Raw genomic sequence first — 23782 nt, 5'->3', positions numbered from 1 at the left:
TGGTTTATTAAGTCATTTGTAACACACCGAGCGTCAGTCATCTCTATTAACAATTCATCCGTATCGCACGCTGCATCAAACTTTTCAATTAGATCTTCAGTACAACTAGTTGCATCATTTTCCTTTAGTAGCACAACTTGCTGGATGAGATCATCCGTGTCACAACTTTAATCAACCCGGTGGATTAGATCATTTGTATCACAACTATCATCAAAACGCTAAATGAGGTCATTTGTTTCACAAATTGCATTTGCTGTTTGGATGAGGTCTTCTATGTCACAGACTGCATCTATCGTTTCTAGGCGTCTTACATCAAGTAGATCTTGTTTTTGCCTCAATTTTATCTGGAGTGCATTAATGAGTTGTTCTTTCATATCTAGTTCATTTTGAAGATCTTTTGTTGCTTCTAATGTGTTAGTCATTTGATTAATTATGTTTTGATTTTGCTTTAACTTCCACTCAAGTACTTCAATTTTGTTGTGCAATTCATGATTGCACTCTTGCAATTCTTTAATTTCTAGCTCTGCACTTTGAAGACGTTTTCCTCCTTTACCCATTTTGGTCTTTAACACGCTTGCTTGTACTCGCTCGCTTGATTATCACACTCACTTGTTCTTATGGCTTGCTTGATTTTCATGCTCGCTTGATCTTAGTTTTGAACTTTGCTTCTTTCAATTTAATGCTTACTTGACAAGTTTAGGGTGTCGACTACTACTGAAAATGCACCCAAGTTAATGATTTTACAACAATTTCAAATAACTTTGAAAGAATTTAACCCCCTATCAATGTTGACTTAATGATTCAATCAAGGCTTGGGTGTCAGGTTCAATCGAAAATGCACCCATTATAACAATGATAACGGTGTCGGGTTCAACCAATCATGCACCTTTGATTTTAAACTTGGACACCATAACCTCAAATTTGACTTTGAATTTCTATCTTTGACTTGACTTTGAAGTGGACTCAACCTCTCAATTTCATCTTTTTACATCACTTTGACTTTCCCTAAATATTTTACAATAAATTCTACAAACATGAACACTTTAAATCAACTATCTTATGACTTCCATCTTTACAAGACTTTTAACTTTAACCAAACCCTATGTTTCATGACTTTTAACTTTAACTTTATTACTTTTCAATGACTCTTTACTTTGAACCAACATATACTTGAAAATACCCTTTACAAACTTTATAAGAGTACTTAAAAGAGCCACTCTAAATTATTTTTCCTTAAAGAGCCTTTACATTCACTTACTCATAAAACTTTGCATTAAAAAAATGACTCCACTGCACCTTAACTTTTCACTTTTTAATGGCTATTATTTTCATGCATGAAAACAAATCTTTATACATACCATATATCTTTGCTTGGAAGGATCCTCTCAACATAGAGGCTTATGCACTTTCGTGAATTGACTCGTTGCACCATTTCACACCACCCAAAAAACCAATTTTACACACATCTTTTCACACAGGTCCATGTACCAGCATGAAATACGTAACTACACTCCAGGTCTTCTAGTGAGCTTCTCGCTTTACTTGAAGTATTTTTCAAATGTGTTAACTTTTGAGCACGCATGAAATTCTTCAAAATTTTTGGGCGCACAGTGCTTTACACAGGGTGGCTTAATGCTGCTCTGTCAACGCAGTTTATAATTGGTTCCGGAAAGAGAAAGGTGGGTTGCGGCAACAACAATCAATGGTTCTCTGTGCAATTTTTGTTCTCCTACAACGCCACAACCTTTCAGAGCTCTTCACACAGAGTTTGCCTCACGCTGGAGGTTTTGGTTACTGGAGTTTGCCTCAGCAAAAATTCGAATTGAAATAATAAATGAAAATTTAGAGTTGCACATGTAGATTTTAAAAACAGAGCGATACCAATTATCATAATGTATTTGGAAGTTTTGCTGTTGAATACTACCAATTATTGATTGTGATTCACTCCGTTCAAAGGCAACGCAGATTGCGTCATTCCCATCACCCCCTAAGTGTTGATTTGGGGTAGCATTGGATGTGCTCTAGGCCTCAAATTTTGTAGGGAGGCTTGGGCACATGCATTCCAAAGAACCCAAAAACAATTTTGCGAAATTCCACCCAGAGACGATTTTATTAAAATAATTAATATTTTTAATGGAGTTCCTAAATCTAAGCTTAGGAAAATTAAAATATTAATGGGTATTAATCTAATTGTGGGTGTAACTTCTAGAAAAAGACGAAGATCAAGTCAAAACAATCCAAGCCTTTGAGTAGGAGTTAATCTAGGCTGTTGGTTGTCCAACAATAAGATATAAGAAGGGGCTTGAGGGTCATTTGGAAAATACACCAAGAGAGATCAAGAAATCGATTTTCTGAAATGAGAAGTTCTCAGGAGGAAAATTCGATTGAGGAGATTTCTTGCAGTTGAGGGGCAGGAATAACATCCACAGAGAGTGATTTTCTCAGCCGGAGAATTATCAGCAGAGAGAGGCAGAGAGTAATCCAGCTTTTGGCAGCGTTGAGCCAGAGGGGTTGACGTAGAGCCACGTAGAGGCAACATAGAAGCCCACTGGAGTTCGAAATTTGCAGAGGGAATTCGAGTTTTAGAAGCCGGGAGCCGGGTTGTGAGACCAGGAGGCAAAAATTGAATCTCTTGGGTAGCAAATCGACCAGCCAGAGGAGTGACACAGTCCCCAGAGAGCTTGACGTCGGGCTGGTTCAAAGGCAACTAGAAAAGCCGGGGGCAATCAGTCTGGGGCTGGATTAGCCAGGATTTCTAGTGATAGTGTGAGGTAACCTCATAATTCTTTCTGCCAATATTTCTCTCTGTAACTGAATAAAGCTGTGAGGTATTCAGAGATGTATTCAAAATTTGCTACTGCTTAATAATAATAAACCGTCAGAGCTGCTGCATGGGTTTTCCCGTATTGGGTTTTTCCGGGGACATTTGTCCAAAAATAACGGTGTCCTATGTGTTTGTATTTCCTTGCTCAGTTTCTATGTTTCAGAACCATATTTAATTTGGTGTACGCTACTTCAATAATTTGCTTCAATATTTCAAGAAGAAATCTAAAATAAGTTTGTAATGTAATTTACGATCTAGGTGAAGTAGATTCAACTGGTTGTAGTAAGATTCTAGAGATTGTTAGATCTAGGAATTTTCGCATGGTATCATAGCTTTTGATGTGAAATAGGAAGAGCAGATCTAGCACTGAAGCAAGGGCCAACTTGCTGCAACAAGCAGTAGTTCGAATCCCCTAAGGGATTGTGTAGTTTTAGCAAGGAGGGCTATATTTTCGAGGTTGTTTCTCTCTGAGTGAGTCGACAGAGAGGTAAAACTACTGGATCGAGAATTTGCCAAGGCAAAGGGAACCACATAAAGCCTTAGCGCAGAGCTAGAGGGACGCAATTTTCTGCAAGCTAAGTGTTGGGCAGAAAAGCCGTCGGAAGAAGGAAACAGATCGCATAGTGAGGGAATACTTCCTCAATGGTTTCTTGCCAAGGAAATCAATATTTCTCATTTGCTGGGCAGCAGAAGAGTAGTAGACTTACCAGCTCCATCAGGGAGTACATAAGCCAACTTAAAAGCTACGCAGTAGGGAGAAAGAGGGAGATGTTTGACAGTTTTAAGAGGATATGGCAACCAGTGGCTTGAGGGATCAGGATAGGTTGGATGGAGCATCCAACTACGTAATCTGGAAGGCCAGAATATTTTTCCTTCTAGGTGAGCATGCCCTCAAGACATACGTCGACAGTGTGGTGGCTAAACCTGCAGATGTAGATCCACTAAAGAAGTACAAGGCTGAGATGGCAAAGGCCAAGAGGATGATCCTGGATGGAGTCAAGAATCACGTGGTGTGCCATGTTGCTAGCAGAGCAATTGCTAAGGAGATGTGGGATGCCTTGCCTACGTTATATCAGGGATCTTCTGAGCAGCGAAATATGTACTTAGAGCAGAAGCTGAGATCTGCTCAAATGCAAAAGGGAGAACGTGTGGATCCAATACTTGCGAAGCTGAGGGAGACCCGTGATGAGTTGTCAGCTACGGGGCATACACCTCAGGATTCAGAGTTAGTGAGATTGACCCTCAATTCTGTCTCATATGAGTGGCAAGTCTTTGTCCAGGGTATCCTAGGCAGAGCAGCATTGTTGAATTGGGATGAGATGTGGGCAGATCTAAAACAAGAGAAGTTGAGGAGAGGCCTGGTCAAGGTCAAACTTGATAGAAGCAGCAATAATAGTGGGTCGAAACCCAAGGAGGAGGAGGAGAATGCAACCGTTGCATCGAAGGGGCAGCAGGGGCAACAGAGATGAAAGAAGGATGTCTCCAAGGTTAAGTGTTTCAGATGTGGGGAGATGGGCCACTATGCATCCCAGTGTCCTTTGAAGAAAAAGGACAAGGATGAGAAGCATGATTAGAAGGTTGCAACCACAAAGATCGAACAGGAGGAGGAGTTCGCCATGACAACCATGATACCTCCAAGAGGGAAGTGGGTTGATTTGGAGCTGTAGTTTGAAATAACTACAAATGGGTGGGATCCTTGGGGAGTCCACCTCTTGGATCAATACCTTGCTATGGGAGCCCTGTTTTGCAATAGTAGGATGGACTAATGTCGGATGGTGCCAAGCAGTGTCAGGGAGATGATTGCAGTGGCTAGGAGCGCCAGAGTCTGAGCAACGCAGAGCAGAGTTGACAATAGTGTAGATGGCATAGAGCAGAGTTCAAAAACAACGCAGTAGATTCAGAGGGTCAGCGTAGAGACTAGCAACAGTCAGTTCCAACATTCACGTGGTATCATACTGAACACAATTAGTTCAATAATTTTGGATGTTTTTCAGTTGCTTCTCTTAGCAACTGAGTTGCAATATGGATGCAATGTTAGCAGTGACAGTGCTAGTAGCATAGAAAATGCAACATTTGAGAGGGAGTTGTAGTATAGATGTAGCATTGGCAGTGGCAGTGTCAAAGGCAACAATATAGTTACAACAACAACGTAGTAGTTGGTGGATAGCATGTCAGACATCAGCAACGCAGAAGACGATGCTTCAGAGTCAGAGCAGTATGTAGCAGCTAGAGTACATTATTCGCTAAGAGGGAGTGTTGATTTGGGGTAGCATCGAATGTGCTATATGCCTCAAATTTTGCAGGGAGGTTTGGGCACATGCATTCCAAAGAAACCAAGAAACAGTTTTGCGAAATTCCACCCAGAGACGATTATATTAAAATAATTAATATTTTTAATGGAGTTCCTAAGTCTAAGTTTAGGAAAATTAAAATATTAATGGGTATTAATCTAATTGTGGGTGTAACTTCTAGAAAAAGAGAAAGATCAAGTCAAAACGACCTGAGCCTTTGATTAGCAGTTAATTTAGGCCGTTGGTTGTCCAACAAGAAGATTTAAGGGGCTTGAGGGTCATTTGGAAAATACACGAAGAGAGATCAAGAAATCAATTTTCTGAAATGAGAAGTTCTTAGGAGGAAAATTCGATTGAGGAGATTTCTTGCAGTTGAGGGGCAGGGATAGCATCCAGAGAGAGAGTGATTTTCTTAATTGGAGAATTATTAGTAGAGAGAGGCAAAGAGTAATCCAACAGTGGCAATGTTGAGCCAGAGGGGCTGACGCAGAGCCACGTAGAAGCCAGTGAGGAGGCCGAAATTTGTAGAGGGAATTTGAGTTTCAGAAGCCGAGAGTTAGGGTGTGAGACCGGGAGGCAGAAATCGGATCTCCTGGGTAGCAAATCGACCAGCCAGACGAGTGACACAATCCCTAGAGAGCTTGACATTGGGCTGATGCAGATATTGCACAAAGGTAGCAAAAAAAGTCGGGGGCAATTAATCTGGGGCTGGATCAGCCAGGATTTCCAGTGATAGTGTGAGGTAACCTCACAATTCTTTCTGCCAGTATTTCTCTCTGTAACTGAATAACCCTGTGAGGTATTCAGAGATGTATTCAGAATTTGCTACTGCTTAATAATAATAAACCCTCAAAGCTGCTGCACCGGTTTTCCCGCATTGGGTTTTTCTGAGGACATTTGTCCAAAAATAACAGTGTTCTATGTGTTTGTATTTTCTTGCTCAGTTTCTATGTTTTAGAATCATATTTAATTTGCTGTAGGTTGCTTTAGTAATTTGCTTCAATATTTTAAGAAGAAATTTGAAATAAGTTTGTAATGTAATTTGCATCTAGGTGAAGTAGATTAAGTTGGTTGTAGTAGTATTCCAGAGATTGTTAGATCTAAGAATTTTCACACTAAGTAGCTTTTTGTTGAAAAATCCCAATCTGCTCCATCATTTACATTTGAAGAGCCAAATGACTATTGAAAACAAATGTTCAGTGTTCGATCGCCAATGACAGATCTTCTATGTTGCTCAGTGGACATCGGATGCTCACACGAAGCACAACAAGATAGTTTTGTTTCCCGAAAAAATTTCCGGGCAGGCAATCGAGTTTTCGGAACTATGGTAGTTGCTGAAGGAGAATCGGTCTAGTTTGTGTTGTTATCAATGATAAACCCGCGATGACGATCACTGTGACGCCTTCTGTTGACAAGGGTGTGATGAATTTATGCTAGGAAAAGATAATGGATGAGTGGAGGGCTGCAGGAATTGATGTCCTGAATTAGCTCAGTCGATAGCTCAAAAACAGTTATGCGCCATAATGAGAGTAGGATGCAAGAGAGGAGCGTCAATGCTTGATGGATTGCTCAAAGAATGACATGAATATAAATGACCAGACTCGAAACACTGTGCAGAGGGTTTTGTACTCAGCCTGACGACAAGAAATCACACGAAGATATGGATCATGAAAAGACGTCAGTGCAGATGACACAAACTGGTAGCTCAAATCAAGGTGTCCCAGCCAATGTTGCACGAAGCGGGGGCGAAGCGGAAGCGTTTTTTGGAAGCGGGGACGCAGAAGTGTCATTTTCCAAACATCTAGGAAGCGAAGCGTCCGCGGAAGCGTCTGCTATATATATATATATATTTATATTTTTTTGCATTTATACTCAAAACAAACATCCCAAATAGAAAATTAATTGTAGAAGACATGAAAACATGCATATTTTTGCATAAATCAAGATAGATATGACATCCATTGTACATTAATGATTAATTATTCGAGCATCAACCATTTAGATGCATCAACCATATAGAATCTAGATTCTTCTCCTCTTGTCTAGCCTTTGCCTCTACCTCGATTGTCTAGGGATATTAGTCAACATTGCCCAATTTGATCAAACTACCTAATTCAAGACTTAAAATATGGTAGAAAAAGCTTAACATGCTTGATCGATGATTTTGACTTGATTGAAAGGTAATTTTTTGCTAAGGGCGTGCCGCGTGACAAACGAGTTCAACAATTAACACCACCAACACTAGGGTACATATAGGGCTTGGTGCTCTTGATTAAATGCTAATCTCATACCTTCATACTTGATATAATCTAATGAAATGCCACAATCCCATTGATCCTAAATTCTTGAAAACTGTTAAGTCTGCTGAATTTTGAATAGGATATGAAATCTATTTTCTCCATATGAAGTCCAATGAGGCTGGAACCACTCTCAAACATCCTGAGTCATTTCATGGTAATGTTAAAAATTTAAGTAAAAGTGAATGAAAATGAAAAATAAAGGAGAATGTCACTTTTACTTTAAGAATTTAACATTACCATGAGGGAGCATCTGCTATATTTATATTTTTTTTTGCCTTCATTCGTCACCCTAACCCAAGGTGGACCCACCCCCAACAAGCAAACTCACCTAAAATTAAAAAAAAATTGAAAAAAAAAAACGATTTTCTAAACGCTTTTCCGGAAGCGTACGCTTCCTCCTCCGAAGCGCCACGCTTCCAACGCTTGAAGCGCGGTACAAAGTGCGCTTCGACGCTTCGGAAGCGCGCTTCCGGCCAAGCTTCCTAGGCGCTTTCGTATGGGACGCGCTTCGGGGCTTGGAACTGTGGGGGGGGGCGGGGCGCTTCGTGCAACACTGGTCCTAGCCACAGGGAGAAAAATAGGATCGATGATCACGCTGGGAGAGAAAAAACCGAACAGTCAACAATGCAAATGTCAGTGAAAAACCAGGTTTGAAAAAACAATTACACACCAAAACTTTTTGATCTCTCCGAGACTTGACCATGTCACAGAGAAAAAGAAAAAAAGAGTTGTCAAGGAAAATTCTTTTGCCGCAAAGTACATTGAAGAACACTATCAAATTTCTTCCAAACAATGGCTAGAGATGACACAGTTATAGAGGCATCAACGAACTGATATAGACAGAGTCGTTCATGGTAAGGAGCAACCCTAGCAACCCGAACTTTGGAGCAACAGGTGCTATGACACATAGCACACATGTTCAACGATGGTGTTAGATCTCATCTCCTCATTGGCGGTAGAAATGTGTTGTTCCGTGTTTATCCAGCGGTAAGTAATCTGTAACGACCAAAAGTCATATACGCAACGGAAATATTTAAAATACTTCGAAGAATGAGACATCCATTGTAGGATAGTAATAATAAATTATATATTGTATAAAAGAATTGAGCTAGAGCTTCGACTTCTTCTTTTGGTGCTTCAACAATTGAACCCTTAATATGTCCAATGACTTCATTTTCTATGAGGACCAAATCTGTTCTCTTCTTCCATGCAAGGAAATTTGATGACCCAACCAACCTATTGCTCTCCTATCAAAATGATGTCATTTTGATAGTAGATTCAATTATAGATATAAGGATACTTACTTGTCAAGTGAAGATGCTCCTTTGATAGTGATATCTTCAACTTGATGCCTTCTTGATTTTGATGATGATGGTTGCTTCCTTAAAGATGACAATGCTTCTTCTAGAGATGTCCTTGTTCAAATATGCTTGTGATGAGATTCTTGATTCAAATAGAGGGAGAAAACCTTGATTCCTTTGATGCTTCTTCTTTGATGTAGAGACTTCAAGATGCTTCAATGTGTATACCTTCTTTCTTTGAGTGGAGGTGGGGTCCTTGAGGTCTTCTTCTTGTTGTTGCTTCTAGATGGTGTGATCCTTGAAATGGGTAGTCCTTATTGATGCTCCTTAGCTTGTTCGGCTCTCATGTATCCCTTCTTGATGATTTGATGTCCTCTTTGATATATTGACCTTTCTTGATACTCCTTTTGATGGTCCTTTCTTTAAGTTGCCTTTCCTTGTCTTGTCACCTTAGCTCTGATACCATGTTGAGAAATCTAGGGCAGCTAGATTAGGTGATTTCTCTTACTTTGGTAATTGCTTGTGATGTATTTTTACTTAACTTAATTAGCTTCTTCTTTCTATTGATTATATTTAGCATTCTTATCATCAAACAACTACCAAATCATAAAGAACAATGAGACAAGAGGACACAAGATGTAGGCGATCAGCCAGGGCCAAAACATCTCCTCTTGAGAAGAAAACCCACAAGAATTCTTCTCTTCTTATAGAATCTTCAAATGACGAATTCCAAGACCCAAGACCCTTGACAAAGACCCCTCTAAGACCACATTAGCCTTTCTCCTTGATGAGCTTTCTTTCCAACAATTTCGACCCCAAAAACTTCTTTAGCAACTTCGATCGCAACAATTTCTTCTACAATTTCGACACCAGCAAGTTCTTTTGCAACTCTGACCCCAACAGTTTCTTCTGCAACTCTGACCCCAACAGTTTCTTCTGCAACTCTGACCCCAACAACTTTCCAGCACCAGCACTTTGACTTGCCCAACAACTTTCAACAACTTTCCAGCACTTTGACTTGCCCAACAACTTTCGAGCAACTCGTCTTGTCTAACAGCTTTATAGCACTTCGACTTGCCCAACAACTTTAAAAGAGATAGTGTGATCTACTCTGGTTCTGGCAACCCCAGATTTCGCCAAACCTTTTGTGGTAAAATGTGATGCCTCAGGATTTGGGATTGGAGTAGTACTGATGCGAGACGGTTGCCCCATAGCTAGAGATCTATCGAGGTAGTGCTTCCCCCTACCTTGGTTCAGTCCCCTTAGACACTGTTCTACACTCATAGAAACAACGCCCCACCAGCTCCACAAATCAAAATATGCTCAGCTCCCTTAGCCTTGACAACTAAAGCATCTGTGCCCTTCTGGCTCTGTGCAATCACAGTGAGAGCTGGATCAGCTCCTCCTAGCAACTGCGTCAATCCTTCCTGGCTGAGAAAGATGACTTGGCACTACGTAGGCTTGATCTGCCCCCTCTCTACCTCTGCGCTGACCTGGATAGCTGACGCAGCTACTGCGTGGGCTCCTCTCAGCTACTGCGTCTTCCTCTCCCAGCTCAGAATTCTGACACAGGCACTGCGTGAGCCTCTGCGTCACACTCTCTGCACTGTGTCACTCCTCTTGCCTCTTCAACTCTGGAACAACGTTGTCTCTCGGGAAAACTGCTTCTATGCTGCAAACTATTAGATTTTCTTGGCTGGGGTATTCAGTCGCCTCTAATCTGCGATCGCTCTGATACCATGTGAAAATTCCTAAATCTAACACATCAAAAACCCCTACTGCAGTTTCTGGTTTACTATCTCCTACTTGTTCTTTACATCAACAAGTTATTTAAATACATAAATATCGAAGTAAACGCAAATGCAACCTTCATAGATATACAGATCATGCACTGGAGTAAATAGAAACAATAACACGTGACACCGTTATTTTTGGACAATCGTCTTTGGAAAAACCCAATGTGGGAAAACTGGTGCAACATATATGAGGGTTTTATTACTAAGCAAATTTCTGAATACAACTAGGGTGCCAGAAATTGCTCACCCAACAAAGATTGTCCTCGGCAGTGGTACCTCTATCCGGAGACAAATAATCCGGCAAATCAGCAAACAGATGATTAATCCCACAGTGACTCCGCCTATTTCTTTTGTTGGACAACGAAAGTTGCTCCAAGCACTGCTCTGGAACTGCGTCACGCCGTCACCCTCTCTTGCCTCTGCGTCAACTGATTTGCTCCCAGTGTGCCTCACAAAATCTCCCAGTACTAGCTTTGAAGCCCTCTACGACTTCTGTGTCAGCCTTTGGTGGCTTCTGCATCAACCTCTGCAGCTTCTGAGTCAGCTTCTACTGCCCTCTGTGTCCTCTGCGCTGGCTCCTACGGCCTCTGCGTCAACCCTCCTAGGCCTGCGCTGTCTCTCACGACACTTCGCTGCCTCTCTGCTATGCATTCTTTAGCCTCTTGCTAAACTGCTCCTCATTGCAACTGACCACTTACTTGATTTCCTCAGTAAATCTTGCCCCAGAAAATCGAACTGACTGATCTCTCTTGGTGTATCTCCAACTGACCCTCAAGCCCCCTTTTATAATTTTCCTGTTGATGATTCAACAGCTGAGATTAAGTCCCTAATCAACGACTAAGATTAGAACTGGCTTGATCCTTGTTACTTAGAACTTTCTCACCCATTTTATATTAATAACCATTAATTTTTTTATTTTCTTAAGTTTAGACTTGGGAACCAATTAAAAATATTAATTATTTTAATATCTCTTCATTCGGGTGGAATTTCTCCAAATGATTTCTGGGTCTTTGAGATCTCATGTGCCTTAGCCTCTCCACCAAATTTCATGGCTAGAGCACATCTGATGCTACCAAAAATCAACATGAAATTGATGGAAGAAGCACTACAAGTGGATGTTTTAGGTTGGGATCTACTATGATTTCATGGATGAGTAGAAAGTAAGATCCTATTGCTTTGAGTAGTGTTGAAGTTGAGTATGTGGCTGCATGTGAAGTAGGAAAGGAGGCTGTATGGTTGAGGAAACTTCTGTCAGATTTGTTTGGGAAGCCTCTAAGTCCTATTGTGATAAATTGTGATAATCAAAGCAACATTAAGATGTCTGAAGATCTCGTGTTCCATGCAAGGACGAAGCATATCAACAATAAGTACCACTACATTAGAAGCTTGGTACAAGATGGGATCGTGAAGCTACAATATGTCCCAACCGATGAACAGGTAGTTGATGTGTTAACAAAGTCTCTTCCTAATAAAAAGTTTGAATATCTTAGAAGCATGCTTGGTTTGGTTGATATTACTAATCTCGTTGATGACAAATGTTTGGAAGAGATTTGATGAGGCATCTTGTGTAATACAAAATGCCTAGGAGGACATTTGACTGGCCTATGTGTTGATGTCTAGTTCCCGAAGTAGGGAGGGTGGCATTGGTCATAGAGCTCTGACCTTGCATTACGCACCTAGTTCCCTAGGTTGATGGTTAGTAAGTAAGCTTGATGGTACCTAGAGAGGCTGAAAGCTTTAGTCCATCTTAGTCCCACCCAGATAGATTTCCTTGGTCAAGAATCTAGTCCGTGGCACCATGTGTGCCTAAACTCTTCATGGTTCATGTGTTTTGAGATCTTCCATGTACTTGTATATATATGTGTAATTATGAATACCTCCCTAGTTAAGAGGGAGTGTTGAAGAATGTAACTAGGTTCGGTCTTCATAATTGTATTTGAGTCATAATGAAATGTATTTATCAAAAGAAAGAAAAAGAAATTATTATTATTATTATTATGACTTATTAAAGCATGTGTTTCATGCTTGGGTCATCATGTTATAGGTCAAAGTCTCCCATTGAGGACTTCTAGGTTTTGTCTTGAGTTATTAGAGTCATTGTCCATTTTATGAGACACTTCTTGGGCTTCTAAATCATGTAAAAATAATTTTTATTGAGTCAAATAAGTCCTTTGTCACCTCCACACCGAGTCGGCCCTTGCCTAATGAAGTCAGCATACATTAGGGCAATTCAACCCACAAAAGAGACTATATATAGAAGTGCAGTTCGATCCATTTGCTCACTCACTCAACAAGTTCGATAGACAAGAAGGACAAGCAGAAAAAGTGTGAAGTTCCAAGAGAAGAAGGAGAAAGGTAGGAGAAGAATAAAGTCGAAGTTTTTGGGCTCTCTCTCTCTCATTTGTACGGAGTTATTGGGCTGCTGCTGGGGTCGAAGTTTTGTTGCTGGGGATGTCAAAGTTCTGCTGCTGGGAAGGTTGAAATTCTACTGCTGCAAGGTCAAAGGACTAGATCGAAGTTGCTGGAAGGAAGGGCTGACTTGGTCATTGGAGGAAGTTTGTGTCTAGGTAGAAGAGTCGTGGATTATCTTGTCTTGTCTTCTGAAAACTACTGAAGGAAGAGGTTTGACTGGGTTTTCCCCTAGATAGGGGTATTTCCCTGACTGAGTGCCTATATCTTGTGTCCCTTGTTCTTGTGATCTTCATACACACATAATTTGGTAATTGCTTGATGAAAGATAATCTATTAAAGTAGTAAAAGAAGTCAACATAATTCACAAGTAATTATCAAGAAAGAGGAATCAAACCCTAATTCTACTAGCATTGATTTCTCAACATGTATGTCACAACAACATTCCTCATAGGGACAACATTCTTCACTTTTGTGGGTTAAAAAATACACTGTATTCTCCACGTCATTGCATTATAACTCAAATTATATACCAAGTGATATTTGAGTGGACTATATAAGAGCCTGCCATCTAAGCTTAGTCTCTGCATTCTGTGATTTCCTTCAGAAAAGTTTGAAATTCCCGAAATCTCAATCAGTGGCAAATTTGATGTTGAATTCAATTGGCAATCATATTGTGCAGGATTTATTTATTTATTTTTATTTATTTATAATTTTTTTTCAATGAGGAATTGATTTTGTGGAATTGCTTCTACGAGTGCAAATTTGCTTCACATGTCATTGAAGTCCAACAATTCATAGGTGGTTCTACCACCTAACCTTTAACACATTTACAACTCACATATTTGCAAAAAGCTAACGTAAAATGACATGTATTAATGAGTGAGGTAGTGTTGAGTGTTACCACTCTAAAACCCTTATTAACATGTAAATACTATTTCTTATGTGGTACCTCTCCTTAACAGAAAATATATGAATTTTGCGACTCACTGATTTTACGAAGATGACGACAAAATTGTTGAAGCCCAATATGTCTACTACAATCCATCAAGGCACTTGGGTTACCAGCCGCCATGGTCACTGGTTTTCTAAAATGGTTACATGTTGTATCTCCAGCTTCTCTTATTTCCAGATCCAGGGCTTACTCATTGCTCCATTTGATTGGCTCTCACCTATTCTTGCATAATCTCAACATCTGTTTTGGACCAACTCTGGCACATCAGTGAATTGCTTAATTACATCGTCTCCATAATATTCAAACCCTCTTGCTCGTTGATCTTGACTCCATTGCCCAGTTGGACAGACACTGGCCTTGACAGTCAACCATCCCTTAAGTTTTAAAGAGCATCTTAAACAATTTTTCCTCGGATTCCTCCCATTGTGCTGAAAGTCCAGCCTAAATTGAGATTGCTCATCGTTGTGGTGATTGTGGGAAACATTCTTAATTGCCCTTTGGGTTGCACTTCATTTAGGCATTTGAATATCTTTGAGCATAGGTTTGGGAGGTACAAAACTGTTTGTTTCCCTATTGATAAGCTTACTGTATTTGCTCTCGATCTTCTCATAATTTTGGTCAATCTAGATAACATGTTCACATGCTTGATCAAGAGGCCTTTTTTGCTTTAGGAAAAATGGATAGGTATCTAGTTAGAATCAACAACCAAAATCCCATAAATAAAAAAAGAAAATGAAAAATTAATAAACAATTAGGATAAAAATCAAAACATTTTCTTTAAAGAGAAAAAAACAAAGATCCAATTGGAAGATTGATTACTTCTCCACCTTGAGGCTTGTGTTCGGCCTCCAGCTTGATAGGTCCACCAATAACAAATTATCTCCAAGGTGAACTATCAAACAACAATTTGTGCTTAATGTTTCTCCAAAATTCCAATGTCTCCTTAGGTAGATCCTTGTTCATTCGTAGCTTCCAAGGTTAATCAATCATTGCAACCTTTGTGGAGATAGATAGATAGGAGTGTGGTTAGGAAGTTGGGTCTTGGAACGGCAGCTGTAGTTTGTGAGCATAAGCAAACCCTCAAAGAGAGGGCTGTTTGGTTCTAGTAAGTCTGGCGAGTATTGTTTTCGAGTCGACTTTACAAGATTGGTGAGTCTCAGACAAGTATCACAACACTGATTTCATTCACTACTTTCCAATAGCTTAATTATTTAACATGAAGGTTTTATTGTTATAATTGTATCTCTTTGGACCTTATTCTCTCTGTTGTGCATGTGCGCACACACACACATTAGGAAATGTCAAATACATTTTATTATATCCATTTTTTTCATAAGACATTTGATTTTGAGGACATGAATGCATTCAACTTCTATTTCCAGTTTTATTTATTTGTCTGTTGTTGAAAAAAGGCATGGAGAGTGAATTTAACTATCTTAGTATGTGCGTTACTGACAAAATTGTACAAAGTATCCTTTGGAGAAAATGTTATGAATTGCTAATAGATAAATAAATAAGTGGAACCATTGAAGGCATTCTGAAACAAATTTCTAACTTCTTTTGTATATAGGTGGGCTGAATGGAATGGCAAGTATCGAGATGATATTAGAAGGTTTATAAAGGTAAAATACATTTGTGTATCTATTTATTTCTTTGATAGAAGATAGCTAGTGCATTTATAACTACAAATTATTGTCTTATATATATTTGAATGTAGTGCATACTTATCAATCCATCTTCTAATGACATGTGAGTTACATGGCATGCCTGTGTCCTTATAAGAATGACCGTCACTTTGAAAACCCATTTTATTTGGAGGAAATGAAAAAATGTCTTGATGAAAAGTCTTTGATTAGTATAAATAAAATAGCAATATAGCAGATATCTACATTGAAACTTGTGGGGTTCTTGGTATATGTTGAAGTCACCATCGCTTGTCTATGGGTTGTCTCATTCAATTTTTTTGGAAGAGTTTAATGTCTACCCTATTTTAGAAAGTTTCTTTAAAGCACACAATATACACCAAATGTAAATGTGGAGCATAGCTCGCAAAGTGATAATAGAGATGAGTTACATAATAATTCCTTATGGATTCAGAAAAGCTCTTCTAAATAACCAAAATACATCCATATAACCATGTCATATGTTCATCTCCACAATAGTTATTATATTGATCTCTTGGACTATTGTAGAATGGAACAATCAAGAACAAGTGAAGTCAACAATGTTAAGGATAATAATCATAAATGCATCATAGTAGACCATACACAAGAATACTTAACACAAAACTCACCTTCAAATGTCTAAATAGATCAATACATGTAAATAAGTTACCTCACTTATATTAGATATAGTTAGATCAACAACCCTATTCGGTGTGTCCAATGCCTAGGGGGAGTGACATGTCGTGACTCCTAGGTTAGCCCATCAATCCATTGGTGTGTGTGATAATGATGGTTGTAGAGTGGGAAAGTCTTTAGGGTGGGCGCTATAGTCATGAGACCAACTAATGAAGGTCCAACATCCCAAGTGTATAGGTGTAAGGTGTTAATTTTCCACTATTCTATGCTTAGCACAATCACTTACAACAATTATTCTTCAATTAGCAGTCACTTTATCCAATATAATTAAATCTTCAACAACAATAAGCAATTGTAGATAGAATTATAAACCAATGAACAATAGAAGACAACCAAGAACAAGAGAGACACAATATTATGAAAATTTTATCTATCACAACAACTGGAAATTATTTTCCTAATTGTTAATTTATTTAACAATTTATTTGCAGTTTGCTATGACAAATACCAAATAATTCACACTGATTTTCACAATCAAATACTGTGGAAGAAAATAGCACTAGAATTTGAGAAAATCTAACACACACCCACTCAAAAATGACATTGTTATTTTTGGACAATTGTCCCTAAAAAAACCCAACTTGGGAAAACTGATACAATAGTTGAGGGTTTTTATTCTTATGTAGTAGTGAAATTTTGAGTACAATATATGGATGCCCAATTGGCAATCGAAACAAGAAGAAAATTTGGCCAAAATTATCCAAGGGAATTACCCTTCTTCCACAAGCAACCCCGACACAACTTTCCTTCAGAAACTCGTCCGCCTGGAACCCTTATGCTGGGCTTTGTGTAGTGCTTGCGCAAGCCCTATGACGTCTAGCCCGAAATTGCCTTTGATGAAGTCGTTCTACTTGTCTCTGCTAAGGAAATCACTTCTTTGACACTCTGGGACCTCTGCTCGGCCTTTAGAGCTGAAAACGATTTTTCCTCTAGCTAAATCGAGTTGCTCTTTTGAAGCAACTATGTAGTCCTCTACGCTTCCCAACTGGGAATAATTTGGCCTCTTGCTACAATCTATCTGGATTTGGAAAACTTCCTCTGGATCACTGTCTCTACCCCTCACTATCTTTGCTTCGATCTTTGGCTCTCTGGCAACTACTGTTGCTCTTTGGAAATCGATCTGCCAAGGAAATCGAACTGCTTAAGTATATTCTCCAAGTGCCCATCGACTTCTTATAATCCTCTGTTAGAGCACCAACGACCAAGATTAAAACTTAATTAAGGGCTAGGATAATCTTGAAGTCAATCTGTTTGAGTTTCTAGACTATTCTCACCTTGACTTAATTAATTCTGATTAATTAAACGGTTTTCCTAAGTTTGGACTTACGAAACATTAAAAAGTAGGTTAATAATCTAATTAAGTCATCTCTAAGTGGAATTTCTAGAAACGATTTATTGGTTTTGGAGATCTCATGCATTCTAGCCTCTCCACCAAATTTCGAGGCTAGAACACATCTAATGCTACAAAAACTAACACTCCCTCTTAGCAAGAACAACGTTCTAGTGCCGCACATCTTGCCACAACACTCTGTCTTTGTATCATCCTTTGTCATGCTGCTGATGTCTCGCTGCTGCTGCCCACCAACTACTGCGCAACTCTGATGCTGCATCTGTGTTATTGCTGAAACTGTCATACCGCTGCCAAATTTGCATCTGCACTGCAACTCCCTCTCATCTGTTGTTGTTGCAACTGAGAAACATTCATAATACTGAATTATCTGTGTTCAGTATGATGCATCTGTTTCCTAAGTTCTGACTGCTACTAGCCTCTGCACTGTCAGTGAAGAATCTGCGCTGTTGCTAACTCTGCACTAAGCGCTCCTTAGCATCTGACTGCTACTAGTCTGCAACTGTCACTTTGGTATTGATTGCATCTCTGCGATTGATCCATCCTGCTATTGAATACTGTGGGCCCCCGTAGCCAGGTAGTGATCCATGAGGTGGAATCCTCAAGGACCCTGGAGAGACGGACCCTGCCCGTCTCTGTAGTGCTCTGGGGCTACAACACCAAATCACCCCACTTCATTGCTGGAGGTATATCTCCGAACATAGCAGACTCTTCCTCTAGCCTAGAGGAAAGCTTGTCTATTTCTGCGGACGTTGCCTGCTGGTCCTGCTTCTCCTGATTCTCCTTCCTGAGAGGACATTGAGTACTGTAGTGGCGAAACTCACCACACGTGAAGCTCTTGACCTTTGATAGGTCCTTCTTCTTCTTTTGCTGCTCCCCCTGCCCTTAATTGGGACCCTTAGATGCGAGGGCCACATTTTCCTCCTCCTTCACACCCTTTGATCCACTGTTACTGTTGCCGCTGATGGAGCTCTTTAGAAGAGCTCGCCTCAACTCCTCCTGCTGCAAGTTATACCAGATCCTTTCCCATTTTGGTGGCTTGTCTCTGCCCAATATACTTTGGAAGAAGACTTCCTGATCCTCCTGTTGTCGCACAGATTGTCACGACAACGCTCAGTCCAGGGGCTGTCACCTTGATCCCCGATCTCTCCGTTTAAGCCGTTTCCTGAGGCTAGGGGGGGGGTTAAACCCTATGGGATAAAGGATGACCAATTGTGGACCAGTTGGGTTGGGAGACATAGCAAGGCAAATTAGCACTTGATTGATTATAGAAGTTAATGTACCAGTGCCTTATGGAGTTAATGATTGAATAATTGTTTATCAAATGCTGCAGAAATATGAACTCATTAACAATCATTTATCATCAAATAACTCAAACAAAGATTAATTTTACCAAATGCGAGATAATCGATAAATGCTCAATGGCTTAACAATATTCCAGCAATTAAAATTCAAAGATTAAATGCTCTAAATAACCACGCAATTTTAAATGCTAACCAGTGATCACTTTCATATCGTTAATCTTCAAATGAACATTTAAGCATGTTTAACCACATAAAAATGATCAATATTAATCCCGCATCAAAATTTTAGCCTTAGCAGAAAAGATACACCAAAATCTTAAATATGACAAATTCTTGAGCCAAGACTAAATCTGACAAAATCAAAACTAAACAAGAAAAAGAAACCTTTTTTATGCTTTTTGGGATTTTTTTAATCCTTTTTTTTATATTATTTTTAAAGTCAAAATTTAAACAAAGCTAAATAAATCTAAAACCTAAATAAAATTAAAATCTAATCTAAAATAAAAGAAACTTTATGTTGCCTTTTATGATTTTCTAATTTTTATGATTTTTCAAATAAAACAAAACTAAAAAAAAAAAAATTAGAATCACAAAACTAAACTAAACTAAACTAAATTAAACCTAAACTGAATTTAATCAAAATCTAGAACTAAAGCTAACACCCTAACAAAACAAAGCGTATATTCTAATTTAAAAATTAAAACTTAACTAAATGAGCCTAACACATATATATATATATATATATACTAAAAAGAAAACCCAAAATTTTGTTTTTTATTTAATTTAAATTCTAAACTACAGTAAAAAATGTAAAATCGAATCTAAATCCTAATTAATTGAAATTTGAACATGTGAAACTAAAAATTACGCTAGCCCTATCCTAAATAATATTAACACATAAAATAAAAAAAGGAATGTTATCGTATGCTTGTTTTTGCAGATTTGCGTGTTTGACAGCAGAAAGAGGAATGGGACGACGGCTCGATGGCGAAGGGAGCAGTTGAGGATACCAGAGGAATGGCAGAACAGAGCCGTGGGTTTGGGTTTCTTTGCGCAGGTAGATAGCGAAGCTGCGTGAGGATGGGCAGACAAACGCATATATATATGGCTGCGAGGGAATGTGGGATGTAAATGCATGATGGAAAGGAGTTGTAGCCACAGAGGATGGTTAGAAAACGGATGGTAGGAGGAGAGCAATACGCTGGTGGGCAATGGATGAGAGTAGCCTGAATAGGATGACCGTGGAGATGGCTGGAAACGCAGGTTGTAGCTGCGTGTAGCTTGAGGGTGACTGCGATGAAAGGGTTTGACGTAGTTGAAATAAGATTTTATGTTGAATCTTTGAATGACAGTGTTTTTTGCAGGATTTGAAGATGGATTTGCATGAGGCAACAGCGATAGAAGCATGCGTGGGGTTTTGATGGAGGAATATGGAGTTTGGAACTTCTTTTGAAACCTTAAAAATTTTAACTTCCTTTACTTCTGATGGAAACCTTGCAACAATTTTCTAGATCTGAAAATGACTGAATTTGAAACCCTTGGACGACAAAACAGTGTCTCTGTAAAAAAACTGGTTGTGAGGCCAGATCTTACCCTCCAGGGCCTAGATCTGGCTTCCAACAAGAAACTCTCCCAGCAACCTGCAAACAAAAAACCCAGAGACAAAATATATAAGGAAATAACCCAAAATTTAACTAAATAATTACAGTATTCACAAATTAATGACTCTAAGCAGCCAGATTTATTAATAATCCATAGTAATATTTTTCAGAATTTCAGATTTACTATGAGATACTTTAGAAATCTCTCATGCATTCAAAAGATAAATTTAAATGATAGACCCAGAATCAAAACTGGTTGGGCTCTTCAAGAAAATGCTTTTCGGGAGTTGGCTGGTTCAGCCGAGAACTTCCCGAATGCCTGTTGATCTTCACAATCTAGATTTCCTGCACAACTCACTTCAACTGTCAATAAAGAGGGAAAAACAGTGGTAAAACCCAAATCCAATGGAGATACCTGCCATTATTTTTAGAAATTTTATTACCATTCAAACCCTAGTGAGTAAACAAGATACCTGTGTTCAACATCACTCTTCATCAAGCTATTACCAATGGCTGAAATTAAATTTATGTAGAAAAATGAAACAGCTTACAACATTTCAGGGGAGTAACACCAGTAAGATTTCAACCCCAAATTCTTTCTTTATTGCACAAGAAAAAGAATACAAGAGAGCTTTCTTCAACGCAAGACTCACAGATCGAATCTGATCTCAAATGACCCTTGACACCCTATTTAAAGGAAAATTTCCCAACGGCTAGTTCGAGTGATCCATGTCAAAATGATCTCGACCGTCGATGAGGATCAAAATCCCTTTTAATCTCATCCGTTGAAATTTTAAATGCATTTTAATATATTAAAAAATTAAAACTTTGCATTTATTTTCTCAAAACTTTGACTTATTATTTTTTTATTGTTTTATTTTATTTTTTAATTTTAGTTATTTATTTTTAAAATTTTATTTTTTATTATTTATATCTTTTATTTTTTATTGTTTTTTATTTTTTATTTTTGGATCCTCAAACTTAGCCCTTTGGAAAAATCACCTAGGGCCTAGGACTTAGGACTTACGAGGGGATTTAAAACATTTTCTAACCCTCAAGACACTTTACATCTTGACTTTTACAATTTTACATCTCAAGGGGGAAAATCCATTTGACATATACCCTCATAAATCACCTAGTTCTGCGACACAAACATAATCTAGCAGATCAAGCAACTTGTAATAACCTAACCAAATAGTTAGAATTATTTCCAAATTACTTTTACATAGACTCGAAGCACACTAGGATTCCCCTAAGATTCTAATGACAAAATTCATTCCGGCTTTGGGGTTAGGCTGAAGGAAAACTCTGTCGATCATGGATCGGTGAGACAAAAAACCTTCCGAAACATAGATTATCACTAGAAAATTAGGTTTACCTAGGCAATTTACATACATGACTCAGATCTGCTAAGATTATTTACAAGTTACACATGCAGACTGGGTTTACAACATAACATGATCAGGTCGACGATGACTGTCGAATGGCACGGACATGTCGATTAAGCGCTATCCCTTTTGTGAAAAAAGGGGTTGTACTGCTATGGGTAGTTGACACATAGTGGTCAACATCTGGCTCTACTTGGGGACACGTTGCTGCACTGTAGGAATGTGAGAATCCAGAATCTGCATCCACGCAACACACAACCAAAAATAAGTAGCGTCCATCCAAAAATCATCATATAACATTAAGCACATGAAAGATATAAGCTCTTCATTTATTAACTATCTAGTAATATGAAAAGTAAATCTAATCCTAAAACAGAAATAACAATACTGAAATGACAAGGAGTAAGGTTAGAAATACATATAGAGGATGCCCCATGGCATCAGATATCATCTTTGAAGAACAACTTGAGCATTTGGCCATTTGCAGGTAAATCAAGTGGTTCGCCATCCAATTTGCTCAAGTGGAATGAGTTTGGTCCAGCTATATCTCGAATGATGTACGGTCCCAGCCACAAACTGTCGAACTTCTTATGTTTTCCTGGTTTTTGATTCTTGCGATCCCAAAGAAGTACCATGTCTCCCACCTGCAAAGATCTAGATCGAGAGGATTTATCAAAACTTTTCTGAATGTTAGATTGATTTTTACATATAGCATCAAACACTGTCCTACGAGCTTCATCTAACTCCACAATTTGATCTATTCTATTTTGCACAACATCTTTATTAGTAGAAAAATGTTGAAGAAGCTGATAAGCTGGCAATTTCAGGTGCACAGGTAAAGTTACATCCAAGCCATAAAACAGTTCAAAGGGAGATTTACCAGCCATAATCTCTTGTTATTCCAGAAACATTGATGACTTTTATGGGATGATGCACTTAGACCAAGCATGCCCCCAACCGGCGTAACACTTCATGAGGGATTGACAACCAATTCAGGGCCCAAAGGTGGATTGTCTCATACCTTGGGACATGGGAGGACTAAGATCACCTTGAGAGCTTGGTTCCACACTATCTAACAGGGCCCTAGGAATGGAACCTATGGGACAACAACTAGACCAAGTGACAACAATGGGACAATGACCACTGTCACCTTAGTTAATGTGCCCTTCTCTTTACAAAGTTTCACCATTGGGAGGAGTCCCGATAGGATAAGAATCACTTGGAAAGAAAGGATCAATGATCTATGTGAAGTGATACCACTAAGCCCATTCAAGGAGACACTCAATTAAGGATTGATGAAGGAAAAACTCTCCAAGAAAGATGTAGGATGGAAATTAAGACCTAGGGTTTTTGAGATTTTTTTGCAATGAGGACGGGTATGCCTAGGATCAAGACTTTCAAGATGAGATAAGACCTCTCAAGAAGCTTTTCAAGATGATCTACCACCTCAATTAGGCCTTAGCTATCCTTGAGAGCCTTGATTGCGGCTCACGCTAGACCTAGGGCTTTAGGATATTCATGGGAAGACATTTTTTTCGAAAGTATTCACTAGGTCAAGGTAAGACAGAAGAAAGGGTCTCTTAGGGTTTTTTCCAATGAATACTAAATTGATATGACCCTCAAGAAAGCAACCCATCCAATAGATTTCAAACTAGGTTACTGTTCTAGGGCACACCTAGGGCATCGAGATTTATGAAAAATCCACTGTGGGAACTTAACCAAATTTTGGTATCCTCTAGAGAAATCAACAAGGAAGAGTTCTATCCGAGTAGATTCCCAAAATTCTTCCACTATTGCAATTGCCAACTATCCAAAGGAGAGGGGCTAAAGATTTAGAAGAGAGAGAAAAGAAGAAATTTGTGGATAGATGTTTAAGTTGACCATCAAGGGATATGATTATTGCCT

The 23782-nt window shown here is 38.9% G+C and overlaps 1 protein-coding gene across 1 annotated transcript in view; it reads left to right on the top strand.

Annotated features, from left to right (window-relative positions):
- Positions 1 to 23782, top strand: part of ISA3 (isoamylase 3) — a 382462-nt gene that overhangs the window by 173923 nt on the left and 184757 nt on the right. Inside the window, exon 15 of the mRNA XM_089430864.1 lies at positions 15447 to 15498. Within this exon, the coding sequence (XP_089286990.1) occupies positions 15447 to 15498 (52 nt within the window). The remainder of the gene's footprint in view (positions 1 to 15446; positions 15499 to 23782) is intronic.

Source organism: Pinus tabuliformis, chromosome 6, assembly GCF_031772625.1.
Source record: "Pinus tabuliformis cultivar Carrire ecotype Pingquan chromosome 6, CPIR1, whole genome shotgun sequence".
NCBI lineage: Eukaryota > Viridiplantae > Streptophyta > Pinopsida > Pinales > Pinaceae > Pinus > Pinus tabuliformis.
Note: the sequence above shows the minus strand (reverse complement) of the source record. Positions and strands in the feature narration are given on the sequence as shown.